Here is a 23002-nt window from a genome sequence, read left to right as displayed (position 1 = left end):
GATAATCAAAGGTTTTGTTCAATACTGATGCCTTGGCTCCAATAGCAATTTCTTCTCCTTTACAAAATTTTCCCCCTTCAAGAAAAAGAACACATTATTTTTACACATTATGATACAAACCCTTCATTTTTCAACACAGCTGCATTTTTATGCACTCAGTCATAACATAACAATATAACCTGATTCACCACAATGTAGTTTAACTTTAGATGACAGCTTCTACCCATCCCTCTTTTATAACTGCCTAATCTTCTGGTATACACACTGGTATACTCTGAATACAGAATTAAAGTAATACAAATTTTGGTCACTACTAAAGAAATATTACGCCAAAAGTGCTCGTTGAGAGTATTGGGTCAAAATGTCAAATTCTATGAATAAATGAGAGTAGGTATTATTCCATAGGAATATTTGTCTATGACTGACCAGTTCTACTTCATAAGACTGGTGGTGTCTGAAATTCCATGCTAACATGCTACTTAGTTGGGTAAAACAGTATGCAAGATTTTATATGTACATAAATGTTTTCACCCTTAAAATTTTACATAATCTACAATTTTATCATGAAATATTTGCGGAAAAATCTTTTTTGTGTTTCAAGTGGTGTGGCTGCATCAGACAGACACAAACAAATGCACATGTTTTTTTATTCATTTTTAACAAGAAAAAAAAAAAAAGAACTAATTTCTTGACAATTTCAACATGTCATACCCTGAAAGTGTTTCTTTATTTTGCTGAAACATTCAGTTTTGACTTCAACAAAACAGAACACATGCAGAAGGAAGCATGTGGGTTTGGAGAATGGAACTTGGCAGAGTTCAGTGATTATTAACAGTGGTTATTACTGCAATGTATCACAAATGTACGAGGTGTTCAAAAAAAATTTTCCGCCACTGTATGTCCAAAGTATGATTGTGTTTGATAAATAGACTCCACAAGGTGTTTGTTATTTGGATATTAATTTTGCAATGTGTTGGTGAATGTGTTGTAATATGGATGAGTGACTAAACGTACATGTTTCAAAATTGCTGATAAATTTGGGACAGTGTTGTTTTCAGTAAGCATGAAAAGATTTGAAGGGGTAGGATTACGTAGATTAATACTTCTTCCTACTCCTTTTCAGTCATGTAAATTTTGAGGCTTGCAATGTTGCAGTTTTAAGTTACTGTTTTGTTTTATTCTCATTCTCTTGATTATCATTTATTTGCATTTCTGTCTTTAAATTGTCATTTACGTGATCAAAATAAAGATATCAATCAACCAATCAAAGTTACCATGCAAAACCAATAACGTGAATTCCATACTATTTCCTATGAAAGCTCTGAACACTTCACTAGTATAAATATCCCACCTTGTCATGAAGTTGTGGCAACAATAGACAAAATGACAGCAAACAGAGCCCAGTTTCCGATAGTCAGTTGTATTACTCAGAAGGAGGTAAAAATGAGATTTCCTGGTTAGCGAGATTATGTGGCATAGTAACAATGAAGCCAAATAGCACTTTTCTTACACATTTTACAATTGAACTTATCAAAGTGTGTAAGATTTAGCACATTTTTATCTCTATAGAAGATAATTTCCCCAAAAATTGTGATTGATAGTATCTCTGTAATTCTGTCTGTGCCATGAGAGCATCAAAGTTTGTTACCTACCCCACACAAATCTACGCTGAAATCAAATAATAGAGTACTGAAGTTAAAAAATGTGCGTAAGCTGTCGAAATATTAAAAATACCCTGTAAAATCACTGTAAAGCCTTTAAACCTTAACTGTTGGCTGTCCAAAAGCAAGAAGGGAGAGGATGAGTAAAGAAAGTGAGCAAAAGAGGCATAAGAAAATGGAAGAAAAAAACCCCCAACAAAGATGGAGAACAGCAGGTAGAGACAGGAGGCCAACACAGTTTCCACACACGGCACTTGAAGTGGACACTCGTGATGCTCGCCAAGGGAGAGGAAGAGGGAGAAAGACAGAAAGAGGGAGGAAGAAAGTGGGTTACCACAGTGGGTCATGGCTGCTTGAAATAGCCGCCCCAATGCCTCTCCTTCCTCTACCTGCCTCCCTCCCTTCAGTACCTCTGCACAGGTTGTATATTTAGCCCCAAATTTTCGAGCCCTACAGCGCAGGGATAAAGTGGGACGAGACTGTCTCACTGAGTTAATAAGGCGGGTGTGAGTGTGTGAGTCAAAGCTCCAGTACGTACTTTGGCATTAGAGTGCCAGAGTATGTGTTTGTGCACATGAGTGAGTCATAAAAGGTGAAAGACGGAGAGAGAAGACCTTTGTTGTCTAGCTGTGAAGTGGACCTTTACAGGCAGGGAGAATATTACCACTCACGCACATTATTGGCAGTTCTCAAAGTGTTTGCGTCGGCCTGTGTTTGTGTTCCTCTGCAATTTCTATGTGCGCTTGCAACTTTTCTATCTTGTTTGTTCTGTCGGAATGTAATGTAAAAGTACGGATGTGCACGTTCGCTTATGAGTGCGCGTCTGTGAATGTGCAAATGTCTCCCTGGGGATGAGAACGAGTCCATCCAGCAGTGTACTCACTTCCTCTCTCTCCGTTGGCTCTCTCCATCTCCCTCCTACGACTTGTTCTCTCTGTGTTATGAAAGTGACCCATGTGGGTGTTATTGAGAATGAGCGAGCTAGGATCTGCGTTTGTGTATATATGTGTGTGTGTGTGTGTGTGTATCTAAGCTGGTGTGTGTCTGGAGTGCTAGCTGTCTTTATGCGTCTCTGGCAGGGAGGCCAAATTCATGTAATCAAGTGTATTGCTTCGAATCATTTTGATTAGGAGCATTACGGGTGGCACAGGTCAGAGCAGCCCATGAAATCTGACACTGAATCGAGTTAGAACAAAATGTGGGCCTTCTTAAGCGGATCATTGATTTTTTTTTTTTTCCCTCTTCTTATTCTTTTGTCTTTTCTGAGCTGTGGCAAATTGTATCAAGGCCGTCAGTGATCGCTATGAGTGTCCGGGAGTGAGCCGAGGCACGTCCCGGCTTGTGTGCGAGTCCAGATCTAGGTCCATTAAGAGCTGGAGATACACTGTAGTTTTGGCTGTGTTCCAACTGGAGAAGGACACGAGTTGGTTTTTGTCAGACACAGCAGATACGGCAGAACTACGGCGATGTGTGCGCGAGATAAAAACACTTTACAAATGTGTCCTCTCCGCGCACATATGGAAACAGTCTGCATCCACGCATCTGCATCTATGCATTTATCTGCTTATCACTCTGATCATTCATGCATATGTGGGCCTCATATGTATTTCAGGTACAGGGGTGCCTGAGTGTCCACCCCATCACCCCACTCCCCTCCTCCTGATGACCGCTCATCTGTGGAGGTGAGAAGGACATAACGGTGCTTTTAGTCAGGGTGATGGAGTTTATTACAGGTGACCACACTTACAGCTCAGTGCCCGCTAAAGACCCTGTCTGACTGGCAGGATGACTTCAGTGGCTTTATATAACAGATTAAATGGGAAATGTAAATTGAATAGAAAAAGTTTTACTGCAGGGGGGGGGAAATGGACACCACATCTTGTCTGTGACTTCCGAAGGTTATTCAAACTTCACCGTCGACACAAAAACGAACAGAGCGTGTTTTCAACCTGTGACCTTTGGGGTACTATCGATCTGTTTGCCTGTTCCCTTCATTAACAAATCACCAAAGCCAGACAGCAGGAGCACATCTTGCTCTTATGGGTTGAAGTATGAGAACTGACAACAACCTTACCTTGGGAACAATGTCGATTAGAGAATGTTTAGAGCCCAAAGTGAAATGTTGCAGCTGACTGAACCGTGTGCACCCCAAGGTGAGGTGCTTAGCCCAGCTGACACAGGAGTTAGGCCTGCTGGGCCGAGGGCTGACCCAGAAAGGAAAGCTCATCATTCAAGGTATGAAAACACATTTTACAGGAAGCCTTCGAACAACCTCTACGGGAACCAATCAGTCCAAAAAGTCTGTCCTGTCACTCTCTTAACTTTGGTACTAATTCAGTATGTGGTGATATGATGAATACTATCCATCTAAAACTCTGCAAAACATTATTAAGAGGCTGATTCACACTGACTTAAAGATGATGGCAATTCACACATTATTTTATGACTTACTTCACAGTTCCCCCGTGGTTGCCAAATATAAGCCTTAATAAAGCAACTCTTTTGCTTCATACAAGAATTTGGTTAAATTTAAGATTATTTGGCATCTATAATAGTGTAGGTAGCCAGTTAGATTTCTCAGAAATGCCAACTTCTTCTGAACTGGTGCAAACTGCAGTCCCACAAGCAAAAGCAGCATGGAATGTGCAAATCTTGGATGGAGATTCTTCTAAAAACACCAAAAAGAATATTTGAGATAGCACTGGACTTGGCACCTGGTATGCAGTTTTGGTTGGGACTGTTTCTGTAGTAGCAATTTGTTGACACTTTTGAGCTAAAGTCAAGGATGCTGATCAATACAGGGTCAGCTAGCACAGTGAATAGTAATAAACGCATGAAAACAAAATGTTATCCAATAACACCAAACAATAAGAATTGTGATGTTCTTTGAAGGAGTGAGAAAAATGGGATGTGACGGTGAAAGTATGCCTTATAAATGATGACATTACTTCCATTAAAGGGGCTCTAGTGTTTCTTTACTACTACTTTTGACCAGCTGTCAAAATAATTGGTTGACATTATCACACACGAGCTTTACATTCATGGAGTAATCCAATCTGTGGATACATGACATTGACACGTTGGTGGCTGTAGTATATGTAAGTGTTCTGATACTGATGGTGAGAGTTTGGAATATTAACACAACATAGAACCAATTTAAGCAAATATTAGTGTGGGTTTCAATGCAAAATAGAATGACCTTAGTAAACATCTTACATTTTCAGACTTTATTGCTTTTTAATCTTTTGTTGTGGGACAGACGTTCAGTAGAATGTTACTACTATTTGGAAAAATAACATGATCAAAACGTGGATTCTTCATTTGTACATTTTACTGATAAATATGGGTTATGCGGGAGAAATAATGAGATTGTCATAATTTACACATGCATGACCGTGAAAGGCAAAATGAGGTTTTAGTCACTGACCTACAAAATTGGGCAGCCTTCCACTGACTGAACATTGTCAGCGGATGGAAAAGCTTTCAGAGTTTGCCACTTTGGTGATGTCTTTCCTGTGCAGGCTTTTAGTGGGCGTTACTTGCTACTATGTGTCAACCAAATACATTATACACAGCTTTATAAAAGAGTCCTGAAACACCAGTAAAAGAAAGACAGACCCAGACACCAGTTCCCTCCTTACCTCTCCTACCATGCCGTTCCAAGTCCCATTGATTTTCTTGCCGTGTTTGCCGTTAGTAACCAGGTAAAGGTCATAGGTGAACTTGACAGACTTGGCAATCTTCTTAAGGATGTCAATACAGAAACCCTTACAGCAGCGCTTGATGTAGATCCCTGACTCCTTGGTCTGATTACTGCATGGGGAGACAGTCAGACAGACAGACAGATGATTATTTAATCAGATAGGTGCTTCTGTTTGAAATGACACAAGTGGTTAATTGTAGCTTGTTGTGATTTGGCGGATCTGGCGCTGTCACTCTCATACTGATGAGGTGTGAGCTGATTCTTCCCCTGGCTCTGTAACGCTGACACAAGACATAAATGTCATCGCAAGACACATCTAGGCAGTCGCCAGGTGTTGTCTTTTCATTTTTAAGTTGCCTGATTCTAAAGTGGGTGGATTTTGGATGACTGCAGCATGCAATAATCTGGCCGTTTACTTAATCAAAATGTAGTTTTTCGTCTTGATTCTCAAGGAATTTGTTCTGTTTTTGATCCAGAATGTGACACTGACTCAATGTAAGTGAACACTGAGCCTCACATTGTTTTGATCTGTTTCCGGCAGGGTACAGTGTTCCTCATACAGGTCCCACTAAGTGGATCCACGTCCTCCACAATGACGAACGGAGCCTCCTCCAATGTTACAATGGACAGGTGGTCATCCTCCCTGGTTGCAGCCCCCCCATATAGTTCATAGCGAGGCCACACATGGTACTTCATGGATAGGGAACCATTCTCCCATTTACCCACCTGCAGAGACAAAGACAGCAAAGAAAAGACCGCAAGATCAGCCTAAAAAAGAGAAACACAGTATTTAGGAAGTAACTTCATTGTATAGGAATCACTGACAAAAATATGGGATTTATAATTTTGAGAGTTAGTCTGAATGTGTAGCTCTACAACTCCTAACAATGAAAACATGGCATTGTGAAATAAATGAATTCAGATTAAAACTGATTCTGCTATGACTTCAGCCCATCAGAAATAACAGCAGCTTTCCTCTTAATGTTTACAAAGGACAAAAAACGGAAATGTTGATTATCACCCTAATATTTGTTTTAATGCATCATTTTCTTATTTCCTGGGTTTAATTGGGATCAGTCCTTGCACGAGTAAAACAGCAACAAGATGACACATGAACATCTTATGACAGATAATGACACATTTAACACACACACACACATATATATATATATATGTGTATGTGTGTGTGTGTGTGTGTGTGTGTGTGTGTGTGTGTGTGTGTAAAGTACAACAGTCAAAAAATACTAATGTGATATATTCATGGAAAATTATGTATTATTGCATATGGCTTTAAAAACATCAGCAGAAAGCAATGTAGATTATGTATGCTTGTCAAGCAAATGCATCTCACTCTAGTTTTTGGTTTATTGCCTACTTTTCTTGTTTCCTGATTTTAATTGTAATTAGTCCATCTGTCAGGAAAATGGCAACAAGGTAACAAATGAACACAATGATGGAGAGGAGAGGAGAGGAGAGGAGAGGAGAGGAAAGGAAAGGAAAGGAAAGGAAAGGGAGAGGAGAGGAGAGGAAAGGAAAGGAAAGGAAAGGAAAGGAAAGGAAAGGAAAGGAAAGGAAAGGAAAGGAAAGGAAAGGAAAGGAAAGGAAAGGAAAGGAAAGGAAAGGAAAGGAAAGGAAAGGAAAGGAAAGGAAAGGAAAGGAAAGGAAAGGAAAGGAAAGGAGGAATAGGAACAAGGTTGACTTGAAGGACGAGAATGAAATGGGGAAAGAGCAGAATTCAGATCAAGAGTCGAGAGGGTGGGGAGAGAAAACAGTGACACAAAGGCAGTGGATGGTGAGATTAAAATAGATAAAGATGAAGAGGAGGAATTAGAGGAGTGGAGCAAAATAAAAAGGATCCACTGTTACATGGACAAAGTAAAACAAAAAGCAAGGGTAGAAATTTGTACAGAGAAAGCAGGAAACTAAACATGTACATAGCAAAAAGTGTGCAAGAAATGTAGGGGTGTCAGAGAAAGAAAGCTGGCAGTGAAGCTGATTCAGATGCTAAATGCTGGCCCTTGTGCAGAGGAGTGTCCAGCTGTATGTCCGGAGGGTACTCCAGCCCTTGTGCCTCTACTCCACTGAACAAGCGTCATCAATTAGTAAAGTCTCCCCAGATGCCGTCCACATGAAACCATACCTGGAGACTCTTCCTCTACCCTTTCCTCAAGAAGTGCCTACAAGGCTGCCTTTATCAGGGGAGTGATGTGGGGGGAAATGGGTATGGATCATCAGCTAATTGGACACACTGTAATGGGAGATAGGGCAAGACAGAGAGCTGTGGCCTGAGTGTGTAAAGTCAGGTTTGCACAGTCTTTAAATATGTAAATGTACACACTCGCACGCTCACACACTGCGCTCCAGGGAACACAAACTTGGCAAGGCTGCCTGGAGTGGACAAGCTGAGGCTGTGTATCCCTGGGGCACAATGCAGCCTTCTTCTATCTGGGAAGAAACAGAGAGCGGGAGTGAATGATAGACAGGGATGAAGAAAGGAAGTGAGAGCGTGTGGATAGAAGGGTTAAAATCCACCTGGAGGGGAGTGAACAGGACTGGACACTACAGAGCCTTCACAATACTTGAAAAGATGCAGGGAAGGATGGTTGTAGGAGCTGGAACTCATTAGGATCCAAGAAAAGTGGTTCAGCTGGAAGTCAAGCTAAGAATTAAACATGAGCGAAGGAGCGAGGGGAGGGGGGAGGAGGAAGAGAGGGAGGAAAGAGAAAGGGGCGGCGCTGGCTGCAAGGGGAGAAAGAGAAAAGCGAGGGGAGACAGGAGGGGTGCGATTCACCTTGTTCTCTGATCAGAGGACAGAATATAGATTAGAGAGGCAGAAGAAAGAGAGAAATACAAAGAATAAAGAATAGGGTGGCAAAGAAGTCAGACTGCAGGACGCAGACACAATGGAGGGGGAGAAACAAGAAACACAGATGCATGATGGTGACTTTCCAGGTGGCGGCGAGCGTCAGGTTCATTTAAGGTTACGGGTTCAGAGTATGGCTCAGAATATTTAGTTTGTCTACACTCAGACGGTCACTTTTTTATTAAATCTACATGATGGTTTGAAACATTTATTCATTTAGCGCTGCCATTCCTAAACATAAGGTAGGGAACCAAAATGGGTCACCAGCCTGTTTTTACTGGGTCACAGTAAAACACATGACAATGCTATGATATGTAAATGCATTTTCATAGATTAAATAGAAGAGCATTGTTTTTACTGTGCTGAGGTGTTCATGTCAAATGTTGTTTAGGCTCTTGTCATGAACATTGAACAGAGAACATGATCAAGCATTGTTTTTAAGGTGGAAAAGTCAATAAAAATTGTTTATTTTAGGCCAAATCTTGTATTTTAGGTTGTCTGAGTCCTGAGAAGACATTATATTTCTCTTTTGGGTCTAAACTGAGGAAGTTTGGAAACCCCTGATTAAGAGAAAGCCAACAAATATATCAAGAGAGAAGCTGATCACAGGGGAAGGAACCTGGTGTCAAAATGAAACCAATGCACAAGTATATTAAAATACTACCTCTGAGGTGTGTTACGTATATTGAATTTCTCTCTTTAATAATACTGTTATTCTTTTCAGGACTCAGTCTACTCGTTGAAACTCTACATTTGTTTTGGACCATCTAATGCATGCTGTGCTAATCAGTCTTTAAATGATTGATAAGATCTGATGGTGTATAGAAGGCGTTGATTGACAGGTCTGATTGACAGCTTGCTACTGGTGCAACTGCTGAGTTTTCAGGTTTCTGCTTATTGAAATTAAATGATTGACATTGTGATTAATAACTTAACTCTAGTAAGATTGTAAAGCAATTTTGTTAAGTAAGTTCTTGATGAGTTTTACCATTTAAATGAGCCCCTAACCATTTAGTGTAGCTCACTTTAGACACTTTAAATTAATTTTCATTCAGCCCAATTTCACCTAAAGTGGGTCAGACTAGATTAGTAAAATAATAGTATAATAGCCTATAAATAATGACAACTCCAAATTTTTGTTTTTATTTTAGTGCAAAAAAATAACATGAAATAATGAAAATATTTACATTTCCAAACTATCCAAACAAAAAAGATTTGAATAAGCTGAAAAAACTGAAATTTCTCAAGAAAAATAGGTGCAATTTTAACAATGTTATACCTCAACTTATCATTTATACATGTGCGTGACGGATCAAACCTATAAAGGCACAAAACACTTAGTAACAGATGGTAAATATTTTCATAATTTAATATTGTTTTTTTTTGCACTACAACAAAAAGAAAAAATTGGAGTTGTCATTATTTATAGATACAATGTAAAATATATTTTTTTACATTACACCAAGAAGAAAATCATTATAGTCATTATTTATAGATTATTATGGTATTATTTTACTTGACATCACATTGGTCTGTATGTGGAACATGAACTAAAATGAGTTTTGACACCTTTGACTGTTAATATCTTCAGCTTAATTTTTGAACTTTGCAAATTCACCCCGTGGGCCGCATGTTTGACATCCCTGCTTTTGAAGATAAACTCCTGGCTTCAAAAGCCAGTGGGTGACATGAAAGGGGTAAAGACCTTGCCTCCAAAATGAAGCCAGTGTGGAAGTATCTTAAAGTAGTAAAACCACTGATGGCTGGTAAGTCAATCATGTTTTTCAGGAGTCATTCTGGTCTCACCCACTTTAATTTTTTGACCTCCAGTGAATGATCTCATGGTGCATCTTTATTTTTCTCTTTTTATTACATCTTAGGGCAGAGAAGTCTGGATGTCTGCCATGTCAGATTTTGATTGACAGGTCTGTATGACCACTCACTTTTTTTTTTTTTTTTTTTTTTAAATACAGTTTAATTCAGTACTTTGCTGTCATTGAAAAAAAAAATTCAAGCACTGTCCAAACTAGCATAGTACATAATACTACGGCAATTGAGAGAGCCTCTAGCTGCTGCATCTATGCACACTGCCATCTTGTCATAAGATAAAATAACAAATAAAATAATAATAATATAACAAAACAGTTTATTTCTGAAAGGCAGTGTAAGTGTAGTTGAAGCTTATAGGTTCCCCTAACAAGACTGTAAAATGAAACCGCATTAGCTGACCCATGATGCCTCACAGACACCTCTTTCTGGCTTTAAAACTGGAACTGGTTTAAAAATGGCAGTTCAGAAACAAACAGAAGATGTAACACTTCCTTGGTCCATTTCTTAGCTACAGTCTATGAGGTTGACTAAAGTTTGATTCACAGTTACACACAGTGACATGTGGAAGCCTGTGCATGTGCTGATCATTGAATGTATAAAAGAAGTCATTGTCATCTGTTCTGAAGCCTTGAGGTTTCTTTTTGGCTGTCACCATTTTGGCTTTTTAAACTACAGGATGGAGCTGAGGAGGTGTGAAAAGAGAAACCTGCCAAGCTGCAGCTACTGTGCTTAAAAAGAAGAATGGCTGCTCACTAGAGACTGTATAACAAAAGTCATTTCAGCTACTTGTTACATGTAGTTAAATGTATCACATACAGTTGTGATAACATTTCTGCATGATCTGTTATTATATTCTCACTGTTAATCACTACTCCTTTTATCACTGCAAATACTGTAAATAATATTCTCTTGTAGTACCATTATGGCCTGTTATGTGAATTTGTAACTTGTTTTTTCTTTTATTCTGTTGTTGTTTTTTCTGTTTTATCTGCCTGTTATGATGCCTCTTGGCCAGGTCATCACTGTTAATGAGAACAGGTGACCTACCTTTTATAAATAAAAGTTAAATAGATACATAAAACATTAATGTCAACTTTGTGTAATGTATGAGTATTATGTCTATTCTATTCTATTCTATTCTATTCTATTCTATTCTATTCTATTCTATTCTATTCTATTCTACTCTGTTCTGTTCTGTTCTGTTCTGTTCTGTTCTGTTCTATAAGCAACGCCATATTAACATTAACCAATGCAGCCTCCTTATGCTAGCAGGACACATTCATCAAATATTTATCAGATTAACCAAACCCTTTGACGGTCTTACTAGTGCAACCTCTTGACCACAGAAACTGTACAGCTGTCTGTTAGGAAGGAAACATTTCATTCAATAAACAGAAGTGAAGAAAGTCTGATTCAGCGAGTGATCTGTCAGTAACACCATTCAATCACAGCCAGGCACAATGGACCTCAAAGACCTCTATCAGCTCCACTATCTGATAAATGGAGGAAATACATTACAAAAGGGCCACAAGCACACTTATAAGATGGTATAAATAAAGAGAACGAGCACATAATAACTCTTGGAAATAATTAGTGACTGTAGAGAGAAGTTGACAAGTTGAATGGGAGTCTTTTAGAGCCAGGATTTTTTGGAGCCAGCATCTTGCAGCTGTCAGTGGTATTTCACTTTAAGATATTTCCGCACTGGCTTCAATTTTAAGCCGTGGTTATTGCGCCGTGTTTGTGATAGTTTTTGAATTACTCGCTCCATGTTGGTTCTGACAGCAACCAAAATGTCTTGTTGCCTCTTCTCCACAGAAACAAGCAATAAATAAAAGAACACTTGTGTTATTTTTGGAAGGCAGGCTTCAAGTGCTTCACATACAAAGAGGGCTGAGTTTGTAAAAGCACTACATAAATGACATTTAGTATGTTGTAGTTTATCAAAGGTATAAAATAACTGCAGAAAAGCATTCTTAGTGCAACACCACTCTGGAGCCTCAGCTGCAGCGTCTTGCTCAAAGGCACCTTTGTCAAGTTGATAATATCTAATCAGCATAGCGCTTATAAAGCTTAAGGCTTAAAATGCTTAAAAAGAGAAAATCAAATGATAAGAGACGCAGATAGAAAAGCACAGAGAGACACTCATCAGCCAATCAGGACACGACTAACTCACTGGCACGACTCATTCATTTACTTTATCACCTAAAGCCAGCAAATATAACAAGTTGGCATGACAACAGGGCGACAAATTCATGAAAGGCAATCTGGTTTAGTAGTGAAATTCAGTCCAGCCATGACTGATTTATGCCGTTTTTTGTGTGTTTGTTTCTTCAAAAGCAGGCACACATGCATCCAAAGACACTGTGTCCTCTCCTCTGCCTCACCCTGTCCCACTGTCTCTCCTTGTTGAGCAGAATGATGACCAGCTTGGGGTGCATCTGGTATCCGTCCTCGCTGAACGACAGATTACGCCCCTCAAACGTCACATTCATCAGGTACCTGTAGAGGGAAACATAGAGCACAGAGACACATATCACTTGCTGAAAAATATCTCGGTGGGTGACAGCTCCCCATTTTTTATTCGCTCTATATATCTGTATCTTTTCTCACCCAGTGACTCAATTTCCCAAACATTCAAGTTTCATTGTACATCAGTTTATTTTTTAAGCATCCATCATTTCAGACAAGCCCACGGACTAACCGCAAATGCATCATCTGCTATCAGCTTATGTCTAATCAGCTTTTCCATAAATAGATTAATATACATTAGTCATCAGCAGCAGACAGATATTCGAACTCGGCGTTAAGAGATGATTTTAAGACAGAGCTGAAGAAAATTAAGTTTCATAAATCAACACTCCAATTATCCTAAATGGTACAAATTTTCATTTATTTTAGATTATTTGTCGTGACATATTTTGTGCCTTTATTGGATAGCAGAGAGTAGAGAGGAAACAAGGACAGTATGGGAGGACCTGTATCCGCTTGATTTGATACACTCCCACATTTTATATTAAATAGATACACTTTTATAATTATACACTGTTGTCGATAAAGTTATTATGAAGTTTTGTTTTTTTTCTACCTCTTCCTCTTCTTATGGAAAGATTGTGTAACTGGGACTCAATATATAATCACAGAATAGAATAGATCTTTACTGTCACTGATACAGTGAAAAATCTGTTAAGTAAGAACAGACTACATTAAAATATTACACAAAATATCTGAGAAATATTAAAAAAAAAAAAAAAATCACACAAAATACTGAGTACTAATTGCGCCTGGTCAACAGGGATTACTGGTATGTATAAGTAAGAGTAAAAAGAGGAAATGTGTGTGAAAAACATAATTATTACAACTTTATGGGCAACAGTGTATAAATTATACTGAGCAATATAAACACATGTTACAGTTTGATAGTGAATCTTGTTGGTTCCAGTTGATGAATCATAAAATACAGAGGGTTCTGGAGAGAGGGATGGAAAAAGGAGGCAATGTTTGTGCCTGTTGTCAAATGTAAAGTAACTATAAAGTACATCAATAGCCGCTTGTCGGATTAGTACGTGTGTGTTTTTGTGTGTGTCTGTGCTATCTGAGTTTGTATTGGGCTGCATGTGTCTGCTTTAGTCCGTGTGTTGGAGAAAGAAAAACCGAGAGAAAGCAGCATTGTTTCTGTCAGGTGAAATCATTTCACCTCCCTCTGCCTAAACAGAACACACACGCGTGCGTAGACACACAAACACTCTCTTAGCACTGTATTCTCTAGCAGTGATTATGGTGAATGTGTGTGGGAGTGTGTTAGTGTGTGTATATGAGAGCAAGAATGTTTATGTCAGGTGGACTCAAATCACTTCATCGTCATCTCACACACACGCACACACACACACACACACACACCTACACACACACACACACACACACACACACACACACACACTCTCTTAACTCTTTCACTCCCTTAGCCTTTACTCTCTTTCATTCCCTCTCGCTGTGACTGTTTCCATGGAAACACTCTGCCTCAAAACTGTGCATACCATGTATATGTAGATGAATACATAAATAACAAAAAAGCTGTATGTGTGTGTCTGAAAGATAACCCTGGTACCAGCAGTCTGAATGGGTTTGTACACATTAGACTGAATCATGTGGAATCATCATCATCATCGTCATCATCATTGTCATCATAATCATCATCATCATCAGACCTTCTACACAGGATCACCAACACACCACAATAAGTTTGCATTTTTGCTTAGTAGGGAGAGCAATGAACCTGAAACTCACTGCAGGTACACACCTTTCAGAAATATCAGAGTCTAATTAGTATGTCTGTTTTGCATTTGTTCACACACATGATCAGACAACATAATTATGTTGAGCTGAGGTCTGTTTATGTGGCTATGTGCGACCACACACTAATTCAACACACAAACATAGTTTGGTTTTTTTGTGAGGCAGACAGGCAAAATGTGGGATTTTTGAGATTGTTATAAAAATGAACACTTTCATTTTTATGACTTTTCCTCCTTTCTTTAGTCTTGTTTTGTTTTCTGTGTGTATACAGTTAATAATTAAGAAAAATCAATTACATTATTTATGCTCTGTATCTGTTTATCTATCTATAGACTGATCTGTGTAATAATCCGGCAGTTACCCTAATGTTATCTTCCTTATTCTATTTCCTGAATTAAATATTGATATTTTCAATGGGCTGTGATGATCCTGCATCGTACCGTCTCATGCAGCCCCATGTGTCCAGCTAACAGCCCCATCCTGTAGAGCCTTGGCACTGATACAAAGAGCACAGAATCTGCTGCATAAATCATAAGCCATTTACAAAATGACTTGACGCTGTGCCCCCTTTAATCTTTACTAGGCAAGCTATTGTTACGTGCTACATCGCAGGGTCATTGTGTTTGCATGTGCGTGTCTGCATTTGTGTGCATCCTACATGCACTGACAGCGGTAACAGAGCGAAACACAAGCATATGTGTGTTGCCATGGCATCCACAACTACTGTGACTTCCAAGCCTATCTGCTGCGTTACTATGGTAACGGTAATCTCGCAGAGGGTGGGAGGGAGACTGAGAGAGAGTGAGTATGGGTAATATTGCTACTAGACTACAACAGTCTCGTCACTCTTCGCCCATCTCAGTGTAACTACTGTGTTTACATGGAGCTGCTTCCTGCCACCTCATCTCCACATGTGTGAGCTGGCCCCTGAGCAGGTCCGCTGGGGTCGCTGGGTGTTAAGTGTCATGCTCCAAACTGGATGACAACTTCACTGCTGTCTTTGCCGTTCCAGAGATGCCGGTAGACAATTGTGTTTCCAGAAAACCTGGCTGCTACATGCATGGAATGCAACACACACACACACTGTACTGTGTGTGTACAGGGCATGATAAGACACTGGCACACAGCCACCACCCCCTTGTTTTGATATGCGGTTGAACCCGTTATTTCTAGCTCAAGCTAGAGAAGAATACATGTACTGTACTGTACAGCTGGTAAATTAAAATTCAAGGCGCAGCAGCAGCTGTCTCCACCTGGTGAACAAACGCAAGTGACACCGACTGGACCGACAGGAAACACTTCGGTCAAATCAACGCTGACACTTAACCCTCCATTACCATTCCTGCCTTTTTCAGCATCAAGGACATTTTAGTGATTTTTTTCATCTTATTTGGCTAAAATCCCTACTTTAAATCAGAACATGCTTACACACACACACACACGCACACACACGCAGATACTCATACACACACAGATAAACACTTGCCATGCTAACTCCATGGCCTGACACAGATAGGATTTAGCGCATGTTCTGATGTAAATAATGGAGGAGCTGTGTGAAATATTGATAAGTCATTTTTAATAAATTAACCCTGATATGAATTAGTCATGAATTACACTCCTTAGCAATTACTGTGGTGCAATGTACTTATTGGATTTGTAGAGGGGGAATCTATATGGAAAATGATAACATAGCCCATATGGCGTAGTGCAGTCGAGGCAGACCAACAGACTGTACCGTAGCTTTGCTCTGTGGACGCTTGCGGTATACAGTGTAGATGTGGGGGAAGGTGTGAATCTGTTGCGTATTCATGTGTTTGTACACGTATGCATCTCGCAATATCCATATGTGTATTCAAACACGGAACTGAATGTGTAAGCAGTGTAATAAAATTGTGCTAATGGGAAGATAAAGCAGAAATGACAAGACAGGAGCAGAGATACACCGCGGAGGGGAGGACGTTCAACATCAAAGTGGCAAAAGGCACTGGATATGAGGCTTTGATTTTATTTAGGTTTGACAAATGCTGAGCAGAACTTAATTAAAACCAATTAGATTGATATTCGTTTAAAGGGTTGGTGTGTTAGATTTGTGTGTGTTGAATTCGTCTTGTATCAGCATGTATGTGACTGATAAATTCCTTGTGTTTTGTTCATACATTTTATTTTTAACCTCTTTTATATATTATATTTCTTCCTTATCTGTTTCCTCTTTTGATTTACTCCCTTTGGGGGAGGTAATAGCCCCTAATTGTTATTATGCTATTACTTTGTATTGTTTTACATTTTAACCCTTAAACACCGATGAAGAACTATTTTGACAGTGACATTTTTCAGTGAAAATCAGTCATTTTACTGATCATGTTGATGCTCGCAGAAGTTCAGAGTGAATCAAAGGTTATTATATCAAAACAGAGAAAACTGAAGAAAAAGTGACAAACTCCATTTTATTTTCTATATATGATAGGGTTAGTGGGTCACCACTATAGATCAGTAGATGCTTTTGATCACCTGTTTAGATCTTTGAAGGTTATATATTTTCCCTTTTTACTCTCAGCATACTGTTAATAAGATGAACCAGTGGTTTGCAAACCTTTTCATTGTGAGATAAAACATAAATACATTTTAGATTACTTTTGTACACAAATTCCAAAAGATACACAGGGAGTTCACAGAATTTTGATGGTTTTATGGCCACTTTGACAGATATACTCAACTGGAGTATCAGAATGTCATCAGCAAGATAACATAAACAGTTTGTTCTAAATAATGTTAACAGTCAGAAACACAGTGTTACCAATGAAAATACACATAGAACTGTTAGACAATACAAATGTTAACACACAAACAGACACTAAGGGGCTTTCCTGCTGTAAAACACTGGGAAAGTCTCTTTTTACGTTACTTATCATGTCGTTGCATCTTGTGTTTCATTTTTGTCTCAAGGAATCTTTTATATTGTTTTCACCTTGTTATGTCTTCTGTGGTTTGACTTTGCTTTAGACACTTCTCTTCTGTTGTAATCGGGAAATTAAATTCATACATCATGTTATTGTTACGTACACAACCAGGCCAAAAAAAGTCCTACATACGTACAATGTTTTGTTGGATGCCTTTGATTACAGGACACCTTCACCGTGGCTTTGTTTACGCTACACAATGTTTATGCAGCGTCACAGCACTTATTTCCACACAGAGCTGCATTCATTTTTGGCCAAGATGTTGTACTGAAGAGATTTAGACCACTGGGTAAAGTCTTATCCAGGACATCCAAAACCTTCTCCTTGGGGTTCAGGTCTGGACTCTGTGGACACTATTTGAGCCTGATGAATCCTGGCACTGTCCAATCTGTGCGCTCTCCAGCAAATTGACTGCATCAGATTGGGTTTAATAACTTGTTGCAGCTGAAAATATTAATCACTGCAGTAATTACCCAATGGGAAGCTTTTACCTGTGTGCTTAGTTAAATACAGATGGGGACTTCTTCTTCTTGGCCAGGCTGTGAATTTTACTCTAACAACTTGCAACTCAATAAAACAGCTCCACAAGCCATTTTGGATTCAGACCAAAGTTTGGGAAAGGAACAACTTACGGATCCTGTTTATGTGTTTATTTTATTTAGAGAAGAGTGGAGTTGGCATGGTAATATGCATTCAGGTTAGGGCTGAATTAACTCGATTAGGTGAGGTTTTGCTCCTTGAAAATCGTAAAATTTAGATTATTTCTCCGGAGACCTCACTTGTAATATATTAATTGTAAATATGTTCCTCTTGTCATATATGACATATATGAAAGAATATTTTTCCATCACGTTACTCTTAAATTCAGATTAAAATTGTAAATGGTCCATAATACTGGGGGAAAAATATCTCTGTTTCAGTTATATCATATTATACTTCTTCGCAACTCCACCGGTTACATTTTTCCCTGAGTTCACGTTTGCACATGAACATATGCACATCTTACATACTGTAAATCTACAACTAATTAAAGTGAAATTGAACCAAATACGAAAAAGCATCCACTCTGAATAGAAAATACACCCTTCTGTTATTTCCATTCTCCACAAGTACACAGAAATCTGAAAGGCACAGTATAATTTGCTTGGATATAGATGTTTAAAGTTGGAATTCTGCACGATCATTATTGTCAATATGTTTGTTTACTACCTGTGATTGAACAAATACATCAGATCTTACAGTAGATCACACAAACATGACTCATTGTGACCTCACTTCACTGTTGCATGACGTCCCTGTGGTTTTTGAGATAAACAGATGATATATTTCTTTAAATATAAATGTGCTAATATTTTTTTTTTATTAGTGGACAACTCAATAGAAATTGCTTCCAGATTTGTTTGAAAGATTTAATGCATGTCTATTAATGTCAGCCATCTTTAATTGGGCGTGTTACCATAGAAATCACAACTTTTTTTGCACTTTATTCTGTTGTGGGATCAATAAAGTCTAATCTAATCTAATCTAATCTAATACAGTTTTACAGGGGATCTACATGAATGTTTTGGAGAAATCTAAATTTAAATGAACCCAAAATGGAGTTTAACTCTGCATGTGGACATTATAGATGAAAGGCAGGTAAGAAAGATAACAGTGCTCTACAATTTCTTCGAAAATATCTGCTTCAGACGTTAAATGCGATAAATCTTAAAAATACTTTAATAAGATGTATCAGGAAAAAAATGACAAAAGTGCTGGTTAGCTCATTTTTAAAAAAAATATATATATGTAATGGTGTATTGTTACACATATATGTTGGTTTATGTACATTTATACAATGGATTCATAAATATTCCACTAGAAAAAAACCTGAGAAGTGAATGTATTTTAATGAGCAGACACTGTTTTGAGGTAGATCTCCTAGCTCTGAGACAAACAATCCCTTTGAATAAAACCCATTCCCTCCTTAATTCTCAGAATTTCACATTTTGGCCCAAGCCTGTATCTTGTATCAACTAGCACTTTTGACTTAATTTTTCTTTATGAGTGACTCAAATTTGGTAAAATTTAACTACTTTTATTCTGGAAGCATTTTACTTGTAGATCAGTGTAATGGATGAATAAATCAGGTAATGTTGATGAAAAACAAGCTTAAGTGATAAAAACCAAACTTAGGGTGTCACCACCAGAGCAGATGAACAGAAACAAAGGAGGAGTTAAATGTAGAGACAGAAAAATACATAACAAAATAGATGTGAAAAAGGTTTTGAGGACAGTGGAGAACTGAATAATCCTGGTGGAGAAAAAGAGATTCAGAGGCAGAAACAGATGAAAAGGTTTTAACAAGGGGGGAAGAAAGACAGCGATAACAGAGATAAGAAAGAGCAGAGTTAGAGCAGGAGCATCCTGACCTACTTCCAATCAAGCTTCATCACAAACAGGTACCTCTTTAACACCTCCCACTGCCTGCCCCATAAACACACACTCCTCTGGCCTTTATAGACTCCATCTGAAATAGCTACACACACACACACACACGCTATAAAAGTGGAAACGCTGTCCATTGAGTTGGCACATATTCATCCTCAGTAGGGTCAAAATGCTGCTTCAGTTTAGAACGTACGCACGCAAATACACACACACTCTATCGAAGGCCCCATGGAGGCCACAGAAGTTCAAAAATGTCCACAGAGCTTAAAAGCACTTGACACCTTTCCAACTCCAAGCTCATTTGGAACCTGTCCACGTCTGGCAAGGTCAGGGCCGGCGTTGTCAAACTCATGATTCTCTCACTGTTGTGTATTGCTCACTAGCGGTCTCTCTGTTCGCTGCCTCTCCCTCCCTCTGTCTTGCTTTGCTTTGCTCTCTTCTTCCACTTTCTGCTATCTTCATTTGTCAGGCCCTACTGTAGCATTAGCTGGAATGTCACAGTGCTGGCTACAGTGGACTTAATTTACTTAGTGGAGCGACGTGTCCTTCTCTTGTGGTATTCTATGAAGCGCTAAGGGCCAGACGAGAAAATGCTAAGCAGAGAGGGATCAGCATAATGTATGGCTTAGGAAGTCAAGTACATGACCACGACCATACACTATTTTCCTCACTCTATAGCAAACTCAATGATAAACTAGATATGATTTACATATTTCCATGCCTCCTGACAAAATCCAGTGTAAATAATTAGTATTCAGTTCTGAAAAATATGCTCTACATAATAATAAGCTACATTAATCATAGAAAAGGAACGTACTTTTTACTAAAATTTTTACTCGAGCATTCATTTAATGATAACTACTTTTACTCAACTACATGTCAGAAGTAACTATTGTACTTTTTACTCCAAAATGTTTGTCTGGCAGGTTTTGTTACTTTTTACACCAACATTTTTCATCAGCTTCTCGTCCAATGAAATCTCCAAACGTGTAGATTTTGTGATGAACATGGCTGAGGAAATGATCCGACATTTTAAAGTTAGTTTTAAAGTTTAAATGTGTAAATTCATGCATTAGTCATTATTATCCATACTGGTGGTTGCTAAATAAACTGTAATCACCTTCCTTTCCTTCACTTTTCTGTGCATTCTTGTATGACTTTGTGCTGTTCACACTGCATTTCTATGCAAACGGTGGTTATTGTTGCAAACTGCAGAAAAAAGAGAGAAAGACGAAAAGAGGGAAAGAAAAGTTAAGTGATGGCGAGTAAATAAACTTCTTCACTTTTTTCTTACAACATCCAAAGCCTTGCAACATTGCGTGGACATCAGGGGCGGTGTCTTTGGAGTGGCAAACCTGGGTGGTGGTCCCCATCTTTCAGAAGTGGGACCAGAGGGTATGTTTCAACTATAGGGGGATCACATTTCTCAGCCTCCCTGGAAAGGTCTACACCAGGGTACTGGAGAAGAGGGTATGGTCGATAGTTGAACCTCAGATCAAGGAGAAGCAATGCATATTTTGTGGAACCGTGGACCAGCTCTTGTTAGGGTGCTGGAGGGAGCATGGGAGTTTGCCCATCCAGTCCACATGTATTTTGTGGATTTGGAGAAGGCTTATGACTGTGTTCCCATTGGCATCCTGTGGGGGGAGCTCCTGGGGTATGGTGTGGATGGCCCCTTATTAGCGGCCATTCAGTCCCTGCACTGAAGGAGTGTGAGCCTGGTCCATATAGCCAGTAGTAAGTCGGACCTGTTCCCAGTGAGGGCTGGACTCTGCCAGGGTTGCCCTTTGTCACCAGTTCTGTTCATAACTTTTATGGAAAGAATTTCTAGGTGCAGCTTGGTGGTGGAGGGGGTCGAGTTTGGTGGCAGGAGGATCTTGTCTCTGCTTTTTGCAGATGACGTGGTCCTCTTAGCTTCAGCAAGCAGTGACATCTAGCTCTCGCTGGGGCAGTTTGCAGCTGAGTGTGAAGCTGCTGGGATGAAGATCAGCACCTGAGACCATGGTCCTCAGCCGGGTCAGGGAGGAAGTTCTGCCTCAGGTGGAGGAGGTAAGTGTCTCAGGATCTTGTTCATGAGTAAGGGTAGGATGGAGCGGGAGATCAACAGACGGATTGGGGCGGCATCTGCAGTGATGCAGATGCTAAACCAATCTGTTGCGGGGAAGACAGAGCTAAGCCAAAAGACAAAGCTCTTGATTTACCAATCGATCTACGTCCTGACCCTCACCTATGGTCTTGAGCTCTGGGTAATGACCGAAAGAACAAGGTTGAGAGTACAAGACGCCGAAATGAGTTTCCTCCATAGGGTGGATGGGCTCAGCCTTAGAGATAGGGTGAGGAGCTCAGACATCCAGGAGGGACTCAGGGTAGAGCCACTGCTCCTCCACATTGACAGGAGCCAGTTGAGGTGGTGTGGGCATCTAGTGAGGATGCCAGATGGACACCTTCGCGGGGAGGTGTTTTGGGCATGTCCATCTGGGAGGAGACCTTGGGGCCAACCCAGGAAACACTGGAGGGATTATATCTGGCCTGGGAACAGCTCAGGATTTCCCCAGATGAGCTGGTGGAAGTGGCTGGGGAGAGGGTGGTCTGGGCTCCTCTGCTGAGGCTGCTACCCCCACGACTCGGTGGAAGAAGACAAGACGAGACTTTTTTTCTTTCTTTTTTTTGCATAAATATCTGCAATGACCAATAATACTTTCCAATACAAAACAAAATTTTGTGTTGGTTTTAGCAATAGCCTACATGTGGTTCTCAATTATTTATGCAGGACCAAACAGCTTCTACATATGATAGAACTACAGCAAGACAGTGAAAACTAGTCAAATTATTCATTTTTGAAAACTAAAAATTTTTCATTTGGGCAAAAAAAAAGTGGAATTTCAGTCATTTGATTGTAAACAGAAAACATTCGGGAACAGCTAGTCAAATAATTAAAGTTGTATGTTACTCTTATGGTTCCTTGGGTGTTCTGTACCAATTTCATATTAATCGAGTGGAAAAAAAAATGTTGAAGAATAGGCTATACATACAGAGCATCATAAATGATGAAGAAAGACAAACTATGAAAGTATTTTGAGATAAACTCAAGGGGTTTTGCAGATCCCATGAATTTAATAGATGTTTTTACCACATTTTAAACATTTATTTAGGTTTTTTTTTACTACATGAATTAGAATAAGTTAATAATTTTTTGTGAGTTGTGAGTAAACCTTCATGGAGTCACTAGAAAATGCATCAGAAAACTAGGGGTTCTCAC

General features: G+C 39.3%; 1 protein-coding gene across 1 annotated transcript in view; it reads right to left on the bottom strand.

Annotated features, from left to right (window-relative positions):
* The window catches only part of grin2ba (glutamate receptor, ionotropic, N-methyl D-aspartate 2B, genome duplicate a), a 177722-nt gene that overhangs the window by 26130 nt on the left and 128590 nt on the right, over nt 1-23002 (bottom strand). Inside the window, 3 exon segments of the mRNA XM_030140426.1 lie at nt 5303-5474; nt 5882-6090; nt 12445-12559. Coding sequence (XP_029996286.1) covers nt 5303-5474; nt 5882-6090; nt 12445-12559 — 496 coding nt within the window.

Source organism: Sphaeramia orbicularis, chromosome 8, assembly GCF_902148855.1.
Source record: "Sphaeramia orbicularis chromosome 8, fSphaOr1.1, whole genome shotgun sequence".
NCBI classification, from domain to species: Eukaryota; Metazoa; Chordata; class Actinopteri; order Kurtiformes; family Apogonidae; genus Sphaeramia; species Sphaeramia orbicularis.
Note: the sequence above shows the minus strand (reverse complement) of the source record. Positions and strands in the feature narration are given on the sequence as shown.